This window comes from Puma concolor, chromosome A2, assembly GCF_028749965.1.
Source record: "Puma concolor isolate L17-30 chromosome A2, mPumCon1.1.hap2, whole genome shotgun sequence".
In the NCBI taxonomy this organism is placed as follows: Eukaryota; Metazoa; Chordata; class Mammalia; order Carnivora; family Felidae; genus Puma; species Puma concolor.
Window position 1 is genome coordinate 84,028,303 of NC_141668.1, and position 12,884 is coordinate 84,041,186.

At 36.2% G+C, this 12,884-nt stretch overlaps 1 protein-coding gene across 9 annotated transcripts in view; it reads left to right on the forward strand.

Annotated features, from left to right (window-relative positions):
• Nucleotides 1–12,884, forward strand: part of CACNA2D1 (calcium voltage-gated channel auxiliary subunit alpha2delta 1) — a 494,087-nt gene that overhangs the window by 406,007 nt on the left and 75,196 nt on the right. For all 9 annotated transcript variants that reach the window (XM_086696816.1, XM_086696813.1, XM_086696812.1 and 6 more), the window contains one exon: nucleotides 230–334. In XM_086696816.1, the coding sequence (XP_086552942.1) occupies nucleotides 230–334 (105 nt within the window). The remainder of the gene's footprint in view (nucleotides 1–229; nucleotides 335–12,884) is intronic.

Consider the following 12,884-nt stretch of genomic DNA (forward strand, 5'->3'; position numbering starts at 1 on the left):
GACATTTGATCAAAGACCGAAAGGAAGTGAGACCCATGGATATCTGGGGGGTGAGGAGAGTCCCTTGTAGAGATGGGTCTGGCCTGACCCGGGACTGGTTCTTTAGAGTATACTTTCTGAACAGATACTACACCCTTCCTTTCAGTCTGTTCGTGCTCTTTCCATATTGCTTCATATTCCTTACCTTTTTGTGTGTGAATGATACACATTTTTTAAATTTTATTTACAGTATAATGTTTCTAGAGCCAACTGCAATAAGATTATCATGTTGTTCACGGATGGAGGAGAAGAGAGAGCCCAGGAGATATTTGCCAAATACAACAAAGATAAAAAAGTGAGTGATTTTCTAGTATTTTCTTTCATTTTGGTATCAATATACGTGGTTTTTAAAGAGATGTGACGGAGGGTCACTAAGAGGGGAAATTAGCATGCTGATTATAAAGTCATATGGATCATGGATTATAAACCACTGACGCAGTTACAGAATTATTCAGCGTAATACTTTTTATGTGATCCTTAATTACCTTCTATCTAATTTATTAATAAAATAATTTGGACCTATAAAATCCTATCTGTTTCTTATGTATAAATTCTGTATGAGAAAATGTTATAGGAAGAGAGTAACCAGAAGAGAATGGAAAAATAGGAACAGTTTAAGCTTTTCTAGGAAAACTTTGTGATCATTTAATTATTATAGTAATACTAAAACTTCCTACATATGTCTAAAAATTATCTTCATATAGACATTGTTCTGTAGATTTCCAAATGAAGCAATTTATAACAGCAAAAATTGCATCCTTATTTGAAAATCATTTTTATTTTGTCAACTTTCAAAGTAAAACAGCCAGGGGCGCCTGGGTGGCTCAGTCGGTTGAGTGTCCGACTTCAGCTCAGATCATGATCTCACGGTCTGTGAGTTCGAGCCCCGTGTTGGGCTCTGTGCAGACAGCTCAGAGCCTGGAGCCTGCTTCCGATTCTGTGTCTTCCTCTCTCTCTGCCTCTCCCCCGCTCATGCTCTGTCTCTCTCTGTCAAAAATAAATAAACATTAAAAAAAAAAAAAAAAAGTAAAACAGCTAGTTATTTTATCAGCAAAATGGGTTTATTCAGGAATAGCAGAAGAATTCCAGCTCAGGACATGTAAGCTATGGCAAGCGGTAGGCAAGTATCCATATCAAAGAAGAGGAACTCTGCAGGGAAAAAAAAAGAGAGAGTTGCAAACCACTGCTTGAGCCAAAACCCATTGGAGGAAAGCCAGCGTTCAGGGTGGCGATGGTTTCTCCTTGGCTGAGTTGAGATATTTTGTTATTGGCTGAGCTCGTTCCTGGGCAAAGAGAAATTCTTTCTCCTGCTGGAGTGGGAAAGTAGGCTGTTTTTCTTGCAAATGCAAAGTACTTCTTACTGGGATCTGCACCTGATGAGGGGTGTTAGGGCCTGAGACCTTCCCCTTCCCCTCTGGCTTCCCAACACCATTTTCGAGGAAGTTTCCTTTATTCAGTTTTACACACTCAATAGAATATATTAGACAAGTTCTTTAATATGCATAATATTTTTAAAGTATGCTGCTTCCATAAGGAATGAGGAATGTGAAGACAGGAATTTTGAGGTTGTAATATATTTGTTTCAGTGATTATGTAACTGCAGAAAAAAGTAATGTTGGGAGACCTATTTCGAACGTTCATCCATGTACCTAAACCTGCTGATACTGCAGAGGATGTCAACTGTAACTAACTATCTTTCTAGCAATCCTACCATCAGTTTATTTCAACTTTCTGACTGACTCTTCACATTTGATAAGAGAATGATTCTTAATTCGGTTTTCTAAAATGCTAAGGATCCATTAGGAAAGTAATGATAAATCATAAGCTGTTTCTTGTGTTTCAAGAATTCCAACAGATATTACACATTGATCCAGAAGAACTCTCTATTGAAGAAAATGCCAATTCGCTTTGGTTTTAATTGCTGTTTTCACCATTTGGAGAGGTGTAGTTCATCATGAGCTCTAGTAGATTGTTTTATATGTATTCTAGGAAATAAAAGGAGAGAGGGAAAAGATGAATTAATATATTTCGATAGTTTTGCAGACACAGTATTGTGAATAATTGGGTACAGTATTGATGAACTTTTTTAGAATACTTTGAATACTCCTAGGTGCTTTTTAGCCTATATGTGATTGCAATATGATCGAAGAATTGAAAACATACACACACATAAAACATCAAATTCACTACAAATCTTTTTAATACTCAACTCTTTGAATACTTACATATACTGCAATTATGTTATGACATAAGTTTCATCCATAGGTTGAGGTTTTTTTCTCTTTTTTTTTCCTAAGGACCTAGTGATTTTAATCGTATAGAGAAACCATTTCTTTTGAAAAAGTTAATAAATTGAACCATTGACCGAATACTTTCAGATGATAACTTGATGTTATAAATAGTTCTTTCCAAAAAAAGTATCAGAATGAAAAGAAATGGGAAGATCCAGGTGCATTAATCTAAGATATAATGTACATTTAATTACCTTACTTAGTAACTTCTCATTTTTCAAAATTCAGGGCAATCATCACCCCCTGGAGGATGTCCCTGACACCCCCCTCCCCTTCAGGCTTGTTTGGATGCTTGTGCTCTGATCCCAAAGCACACTGTATGGGATCCTACATGTCCCTTACACTGTACTGTCCCCATGGGAGCTCTCCTTGGTCCCCTCTCTGGATTACTAGATCCCACAAGACTGGGCCTCTGAACTCTAGGTATCCAGCAGCGAGGTCAGATTTGGAGATAGTTTTTAATGCATGACAGTAAATGAATTGAGACTATCTCACAGAAGTTGGAAGCAGGATTTCTATTATAGGACAAACATGTAATTATGAAAATAACTTGGGGCAAGGAATTTTCAGCTTATTTAAATGTTCTAAATAATTCTAACATTACCATATTTTAAAGAACTCAAATAAAACAAATTTAATCAAAATTCAACTGTATCTCAAGATTCTAGTAGTTAATCTTACTTTCATCATTTGGAAGTGACCTTTTGGCACCTTAAATTTAGTCATAATTTTAAGAATATGATTTTATGATAGAAGTATGTAAGTACAAGCCCCACCATTTATATCACTGTTTTTAAACGGATACAAGTTTAGATAAATCATCTTTTATTTTATTAATGTATCATCCAAACCTACCACTGGGAATCTCACTTACTTCTGGATATTTTTCTTCTTTTAAAATGGAAGGATTCTTGGGGCGCCTGGGTGGCTCAGTCGGTTAAGCGTCCGACTTCAGCTCAGGTCACGATCTCGCGGTCCGTGAGTTCGAGCCCCGCGTCGGGCTCTGGGCTGACAGCTCAGAGCCTGGAGCCTGCTTCCGATTCTGTGTCTCCCTCTCTCTCTGCCCCTGCCCCGTTCATGCTCTGTCTCTCTCTGTCTCAAAAATAAATAAAACGTTAAAAAAAAAAATAAATTAATTAAAAAAAAATAAATAAATAAAAAATAAAATGGAAGGATTCTTGGGGCACCCGGGTGGCTCAGTCGGTTAAGCGACCGACTTCAGCTCATGTCATGATCTCGCAATTAGTGAGTTCAAGCCCCGTGTCTGGCTCTGTGCTGACAGCTCGGAGCTGGAGCCTGCTTCAGACTCTGTGTCTCCCTCTCCTCCTTGGGCTCTGTCTCTCTCTGTCTCTCAAAAATAAATAAACATTAAAAAAATTTTAAAAATAAAATAAAATGGAAGAATTCTTAAATTAATGTGGCAATGAATTTTACATATTATGTCAGAATTTGTCACAGACAAATCTTGATTTTAATGAGTATATATTTTAACAAATTTAAATTAATAAAAAATGTATAAAAAGAGAAGTAATTTTCATCTACATTTGTAATTTTTTTCTCCTTGAAAACTGTATTTGCATCCAGGATTAACACAATAACATGTCTTGAAGGCATAGCATAAACGTTTTTTTTCCTTGTTTTAATACAAGAGGATTTATGTCCTCAGGAAAGCAATAGTTTTTATCCTCTACTATCACAAATTGTTTAATTGAATAAATGAAGAACTTACTGGTTTAAAGCCATCTTTCCTTCTATGCATCCTAAAAAAGTCCAGTCTAAATATTAATATCTTGAAACACTGCTTCTCATCCCCTTCACCTTTTATAGGAACTAAACTTTTAAACAAAGCATTTTGTGACATAGTAAACCACATGATAAACGATTCATATCACATTCACTTTTGTCAAAGTAATGAATCCAGTCTTATGCAACAGTCCTGCTGTTTGCTCACATACTGACTCCTGTGCTTTATGGACACACACTTTTCTTAAGGGCACACACTTGTATTAATGCCAAAGCAACTTTGAAAATTAATGCTTAGTTTCTGCAATATTTAATTGTTATTTTTACCTAACATAAACATTAAGATGTTCTTGGAATTAGATACTTGATTGTTTCTGTGATTCTAATTTCAGTGGCTGTAGCAAAGTTTTTGTGATAAGCACACTTATACATATATGCTTACCTACATACACAGATATATCCATACATACAAATTTATGCGTATTTTTTTTTAATTTTTATTTATTTTTGAGACAGAGAGAAACAGAGCATGAGTGGAGAAGGGGTAAAGAGAGGGGGAGACACAGAATCCGAAGCAGGCTCCAGGCTCCGAGCTGTCAGCACAGAGCCCGATGCAGGGCCCGAACCCACCAAATGTGAGATCATGACCTGAGCCAATGTCAGACGCTTAACCCACTGAGCCACCCAGGTGTCCCTGTATCTATTTTTGAAAACATTTTAATGTTTATTTACTTCAGAGAGAGATAGAGAGAGAGAGGGAGGGAGACACAGAATCTGAAGCAGGTTCCAGGCTCCAAGCTGTCAGTACAGCTTGTGGGGCTTAAACTCACAAACCGTGAGATCATGACCTGAGCTGAAGCTGGATGCCTACTGACTGAGCTACCCAGGCACCCCTATATCTATTTTAAATGGACATCCCCTCTGTCCATTGTATCTCCAGTAACAAGAGACCATGTGTGCTACTTTGGCATGAGCTTTCTAATATAAAATTGTATGAATAAAAGCCAGCTGGTGGTTGAGAAGTAAACGAGGGGTGAGAAAAGAGAAATCTGAATATAAAACATTTTTTCTAAAATATTTGCAAATATCACGGGGAAATTAAGACCATCGACTCAAGGTCATAGTTTAGATACACACACAGGTATGGGTGTGTGTGTGTATATATCTCCATACTTTGTTTTTTTTTTTTTTTTAATTTTTTTTTCAACGTTTTTTATTTATTTTTGGGACAGAGAGAGACAGAGCATGAACGGGGGAGGGGCAGAGAGAGAGGGAGACACAGAATCGGAAACAGGCTCCAGGCTCCGAGCCATCAGCCCAGAGCCTGACGCGGGGCTCGAACTCACGGACCGCGAGATCGTGACCTGGCTGAAGTCGGACGCTTAACCGACTGCGCCACCCAGGCGCCCCCATACTTTGTTTTTAAGGATGGAAGAGCTAAATTCATTATTCTGTGTTACAGGTTCATAAAGAGACATACAGGGAAAGCTTATAGGTACAAAACAGAAAAATAATTGACAGAGATCCTTGAAAGAGGAGGGACAGATAGATGCAGATCATAGCTTCCTGAACTGAACAAGTAGTAATTACGTTTATGGCAAAATTGCTGTCTTGTCCTATTTACGAACTCTACCTTGAAGTGTAATGGCTTCCCGCATTTTCTCATGTGGGAAAACTTTATTAAACAAAAAAAATCATCTGTTGGTATTCGCATGTTCCATATCAATTAACAGTGAATAGATGATAGCAGATGATCACTTTTAAGTCAGGCCTTTGAGTGTATTTTTCTTTGGTCAAGACATCATTTTGTACAGTTAATTGCTTTTGCTAAGGTCATATGTGTGCATAGAGTATGTATATATACCCACCAAAAGTAGTGTGTATATATATATACGCACTTCATATATGATTTCAAATGGCTGTGAATGAATTTGAGGACCCCTTTCTAACTTCTTCTTATTCACAATTCCCAACCTCCCACCCACCCGCCCATTCAGTCTGAGAGAGTCACAGCCCACAGATACTGATATGGAAGATAATTAATTGTCTACCTTTGTCATGTAAGGGTGTACATGACCCAGAATGTTCAGTGTTTTTGCCATAAGCAAAAATCCCATAAACATCTTTGCCACAAGGATTTTCTTTGCAATTATTTTCACCTCATAACTAAATGGCCATAAGACAATTTTGCCATAAGACATAAAAAAAAATAATTGATTGGTAGTTTGGTTTGACAGTTCTGTTTTTTCAAACTGGTTGAAAGTTAGATTTCTTTCTCCTTCAATGCATTATTGTGTGTATTTCTGTATTATACTGTATAATTCTGTATAATTGTGATTATTCTATGTATTTCTGTATTACAGTAACTGTTAGCCCTCACAGTGGTATACACTGTGACACAGAGTTGTAAACCTACATTTCCTATAGAACTTTGGAATGTCTATCAATGGATATATGCCAGTATGCCAAGAAGAAACAACAGTGTAGAAGGCTTTCACAGCACACACAAAAAATGCAAACTGAGTGACAATTATGCATCCTAGTATTTGGAAACTGATACCTCTCTTAACAAAGGAAGAGATTTTAGCAAACAAAGGAGGAAAAAAAAAGTATAATGCCAAGGGAAGAGACAAATGAACAAGCAAAAAAACCAAAACAAGTATAACACAATGAATGAATGACTTTGAAGACCAGTGTTTAGGTTAACCCACAAAATAAGAGCAGTGAATTTTGCAGTATCGCTCTGAATCCACATTATACGTTTGGAACGAATTCAAATATTTTGTATTACGCAAAATAAATTCCTTGACATCTTGTTACTCATTTTCCATCTTTCGTTGTGTCTTTTTAAATGAATGACCCTCTTTTATATTTCATGATTTTATCTTTTACGGTGAAATTGCCTTAAAACCAATATTTACACCGCAAAATGTTTGCAGTGAAATTGCTTGCAGCAAAGATGTTTATGGTGACAGGATCTAGAACCCTGTATTACCAATCCCATACCTGCATAATTAATATTTGTTACATAATCTATTACTCAGAATTTCCCTAGCCATGTTATTTTTCGAATGGCCAGTGTGCAAAAATAAAATTTGATAGATGTAGTAAAATGCTTTCAATACTCTTAAAAATTCTCTATTTGATTATAACTTTATTTTAAAAGACGTCCTTTAAAACAAAGTTCCCTTGTGTTTTCAAAAAATATCAAAATTACCAAGTCATAAAGTTGGATGAGCTTTAACAGAAAACTCTGAAAACTACTCTTTGAATTCTGCCTCTCCCCCTCCCCCCAAGCCTCTTGCTTGGCATAAATGTGGCTGCTGAATGCTTCATTTACATTCATTTTTCACCCAGATGACATTAGAAATCATTCAGAGCAACCCAGGTAAGTGTGATGAGGTGCATCCGGAGAGCTGATGAATGAGGCTGCAGATATACAGCACAATTTAATGAGGCCAAAAGGTTTAAGAATTAGAACAAAATGTTTGGATTCTTTGGAAGTGTATTACTCTTGGGAATTAATCTACCTGATTATAGATAGGTACGGCTTTAAAACTGAGTCCATGTTAATCTCTTCACACAGCTGTTCCATATTAAAATGCATTCAGGTTACGATCTTTACCTGCAGCAGTCCTGTTCCTTAGGGTTCACCCGCGTGTACGACACTTCCTTAAAAATGGTGCCAAAACTAAAATGAACTCTATCACAGAATCCAAACAAATGAATAAAGGAAAGTGAAACCAGACACAGAGTTGAAAGATAATTCCCAGGCCTAGCAAAATTAAAGATATTTGATTTTCTGTAGAATGGCAAAAAGATTGGTTAACAGTACACGCTTAAGATTGTCTAGCCAGTTAGAAAATAGTCCTCTGATACCTAGCTTATTTCTCAGAATTAATCAAAAAATGCAAAAGCATCAAAAATTTGTAACGTGAAAATTTCAAAATAACCAGTAAATTGAATAAGAACAAATGGAAAATATGATGCATGGATTTCAAAATAAAGTGTCGCCAAAATTATAACGGCATGACAGATGCATTGTTACTTTTTTTAGTTATTTAAAAAATGATTAGCAAAGTCTTTCCTATTTGTCAGGTCCATAGCAGAAATAAATAATCTGTAGCCCACTAAAATCTAAACCAAATTACAAATTATGGAATCTGGGTATGTGTTTTATATAGTAACAGTGAAAATTGTCAATTAATTTTTCAACAGATGGTAAGGAAAGTGATTTGTTGCCTTCTCTACTGTCTTTGCCTGGCTTCTCCATCGGGCAAGAATGAAGCCTTTGGAAGCAGTGTTTAAATATATGCAGCGCTGAGATTTGTAAAACGTTGTAATACCGGGTAACAAATGCACTGCTTCTAAAAAGCTTCATTTTAGACATTTTGCCACTTGCAGCAGTTTCTAAGAGCTTTTCAGCTTTAGAATAGAAAATATGCTTTTGTTCAAAAAAACCAAATGTGTTATTTATGCTGGAGTTACTGTAGAGTTGATAACAGGAATCACCAGTAACATTGGCCCCTCAGCAGAGAGATTATCCATGTCAAAGTCATGTTGTGTGTGTGTGTGTGTGTCTTTCTGTCTTCCTCTCTGACAGATTTATTTACACTTGTTTCTCTTAGTATAAAATTAATGTTGATACTTTATTCCCTGAACTAAGGAAAATATTATCAGACACATTCTCTTCAGGTGTAATACTACTACCAAACATTTTACAGAATCCTTACTATCTAAAATCTAGTGAAAAATGGAAGTTGAGTGTTACATGAAGCACACAGTATATAAGAAGACATACAGAAAATGTAAAGAAAATACACTTGAATTAATCTCTGGATAGAATTGTATCACCGAGAATCAGGATGGCCTTTTGTTTGTGGTAAATCCATGGACCTAAAGAGGCATGTCCTTCTGCTTTTTCTGAAGCTGCTTTCTTCTCAGATTAAGCATTCCAGTTACCATAGATATCTGCTCAGTCTTCCTAGAGCATAGAGCACTCCCTTTCCCACATACCGCTTTATCATTCTGTGTTCAACACCATCTTTCCTCTGTTTTCATTCTCTCAGGTTACCATTTTTGATTAATTATTTATCTGCTCTCTTATTTTGAACTTCCCTCTATGAAGGAACTTGTTCTAAAAAATAACACAGAATAACTTTAAAAAGAAAAACAGGGGCAGCCCAGGTGACTCAGTCTGTTGAGCGTCCGACTCTTAGTTTTGGCTCAGGTCATAATCCGAGGCTTGTGGGATTGAGCCCCTTGTCAGGCTCTTCACTGGGCAGATTCTCTCTCAGATTCTCTTTCTCGGATTGAGATTCTCTCTCTGTGCCCTCTGTCCCTCCCTCCACTGTGTCTGTCTGTCTGTCTGTCTCAAATAAAATTGAAAAAAAAAAAAAAAAGAAAGAAAAGCAAAATGCAATAGTCCTGTAGGTTTTATATATATTATCTTAAAGAACCGAACAGATATTCCTGTCACATCTTACATGTGGATACGTAACATAGATACATGCCTTGAGATTATGTTGGTATTTTACCTTTATTGATGACAATTACAATAAATCATCTTAACATCACATTATGAGGTGAGCTTGAAGCTCTATGAAGTAGGGGTTATGTTGATTTGTAAATGTACTTTTGAATCCTTTGAGGGTAGCACAGTGCTTGATGCATAGTAGTTGCTAAATGTTTACTAATATGGCAGACATACCTGTAAATACACAATCTGCTCCTAAGGTAAACTATACAAAAATTAAAAAAATGTAAGAACAACGCAATAACTTTGTTCTTCTTTTAAAAGATAATCATTTAGGGGCACCTAGGTGGCTCAGTCAGTTAAGAGGCCGACTCCTGATTTTGGCTCACGTAATGTTCTCACAGTTAGTGGGACCCAGCCTGCCATCTGGCACCGCACTGTTAGTGCAGAGACTGCTTGGGATTCTCTCTCTTCCCCTCTCTCTCTGCCCCTTCCTTGCTCGTGCACTCTCTCTCTCTCCCTCTCTCAAAGATAAGTAAAATAAACTTAAAGATTAAAAAAAATTAAAGATAATCATCTCATCAATATTTACTTCCATGTAATTCACATATGGAGCAGAATTGATGTTCCACTCTTGCATGTATCATCTTATAAGTAGGGAGGTTTAAGTTTATGTAAAATATGATTGTATTGATGGCATCTTTCCATACACTCTAATAAGTCTGACACACAGTTTTTCATGAGTGTTCTCATTATCAGTGTCAATGAAGTATTTGGCCTTACCCAAGCATGTCTGAACTAAATCAGTCTATCACTTATTTTCCGACCTCCCAGCTGATGATAGTCTTGGCCAAGCTACAGATTGCTTGGAAATGCAGTGTACCCATCACTTATTCTTCCTTTATCATGAACTATAAATGTATGCAGAGGGTAGGAGAACTAGAAATTACTTCCTTATTACCTGATAACGTGAGGGTGATTCATTGTAATCGTTGTTAATAATTTTTAAGTACCAACATAATCCCAAGGCGTGTATCTATGTCATTATGCATGCAACATGGAGGACATGGGAGAGATAAATCCGCTTGGTTCTTTGAGCGGCCGACTTCGGCTCAGATCACGATCTCACGGCTCGTGGGTTCAAGCCTCATGTGTGTCAGGCTCTGTGCTGACAGCTCGGAGCCTGGAGCCTGCTTCATATTCTGGGTCTCCCTCTCTCTCTCTCTGCCCTCTCCTGCTCACACTGTCTCTCTCTCTCTCTCTCTCTCAAAAATAAATAAAATAAACATTAAAAAAATTTTAAAAAAAAGATCACGACTGCAAAACCTATATGACGAATGCATTTTGTTTTCCTCTTTAAAGTGGTTTGATGTTATTTGCTTGCACAAATTCAACAGTCCTTGACTAAATTCTTGCCTTTGTCAGATGACTGGAACTTTCCTATACACATATCTCATATGGACACAGTGGCATTTAGACAATATTGGCATCTTGTCTTTGATTTATCGCTAAATGTAATAAAGCAAGCCAAAGTTGCTCCTCTAGAAAGGTGTCATTTTGAATGATTTTGAGTTCTTTTTGAGGCATGGAATGCTGTTGTGTTACTGATGGAAAACGTTGCCCATGAAATACTGATAATTTGACTCTAGAAGTTGTAGTTCTCTTCATCATCATCATCATCATCTTCGTTACCATAGTTCATATTGATTGATCTTATAATTTTCCATGTACCATAAGAGCTTTATATGTATCCTTTCATTTACAATGGGAATAATCATAGGATAAAAACATTTTTATTGCCATTACCATCATCCCCATTTTGGAAATCCAAAAACCAAAATGTGAGAAGTTAAATAACTTGTTGAAAGTCATACAGCTACTAACTGGCAGAGTTAAGAATTTAAATGATCTGTAATCCAAATTTCATAACGTCTCGCGGACTGCACATAGCTGGTCATCTGTCTCTTTCTCCCGGGCCTCCCTGTGGCTGTGCCAATCATCATTTGCCCACCCAAGAGCCTTCTGTGTAGTCGGACTTGACCACTAAGGGACATGCTTTTCACAGCGTTAAGAGGTTAAGATGGATTAAACTAAGCCATCAAAACTCTGCAGGCTGCAAGTAGCTTTCAGATCGTTGGGCTTTATAAAATAAATTAAGTGTGAAAGGTGAACTTGGACACTTTTATTTATTTCATAATGCTATAAAACTAGGGATGTGGGTTATTCGAAGGCTCCAGATTCTGGTACACTTGTGAATTATGGAAACCGCTGTAGAAATTTCTCCTAAAATATTCAGTCCAATCTAGTGTTTTTATAGGCTTAATGCCAAAAATTTTAGTACACACAGTAAATTAATAAAACCCATTTCTGACATCATTTTTCTAACATGTTTCGATAGCTGAAGTTTTTATTTTAGTTTTATTGGCCTCTTTTCTTCATAGTCTCATTTCCATTATTCCTTGGAGATTTGCCTATTGTAAATTAAACTTGAACTCTGGGTAACTGATAATTGTTGAGGTGACAGTTTCCAGTAACTGGGTTCTGCTGGGAAACAAGAAATTCCTATGGCTTTTTAAAATAGGTTGACCCTGTGGCTTTGGAAAAATCTTAATTGAAGACAAGTATTTTAGTCTTCAACAAACAAAACAAAACAAAACAGATTAGCAGAAGTTCAAAATTGTAGGATAAAGTTATAAAACAGTGGTGTATTATAAGAAACAAATTAATAATATATATTATTTTTTTAAAATAATATCAAACTTAATAATATTAAAATAATATATTTTAAATATATTCCAAATTTGTTGTTAATTAAAAGTTTTCTCTGGTCAACTGGGCCAGGCTTGACATTCAACATTAGACTGTTGGAATTACAGTAATCTGTTAAGAGAAAAATTGGTTTTTAAAGGAACTGAAGGCAAAATTATATACCTAACTTTTTTGAATGTGCTTATGTAACTAATCACGAGACAAAACTGAGGAGAAAGTTTTCATTCCCTAAGAATAATAGAGTACATAAAAGGTACGTGTATTAAGTATACTTTATTTTGCCTCAAAAAGTTTGCTGACATTCACTGAACAAGTCTGCATAACATAAAATAAAAAGATTAGGGATTTAACATGATATAAGTGTAATGAAAGTGTCCACATTTTTGTATACTAGCTGACTATTAGCCTAGTTTAGGTTCCGTGTTATAACAAACAGATTTAATTTGAATAACACCAAAGCCTGTCTTTGATCCATATGGTAAGAGGTTGAAACCACTCAAGCAGCTCTTCATTTTTTTGTCATTTAATATTTATTTTCATTTATATATATGGCACTTTAACAGGTA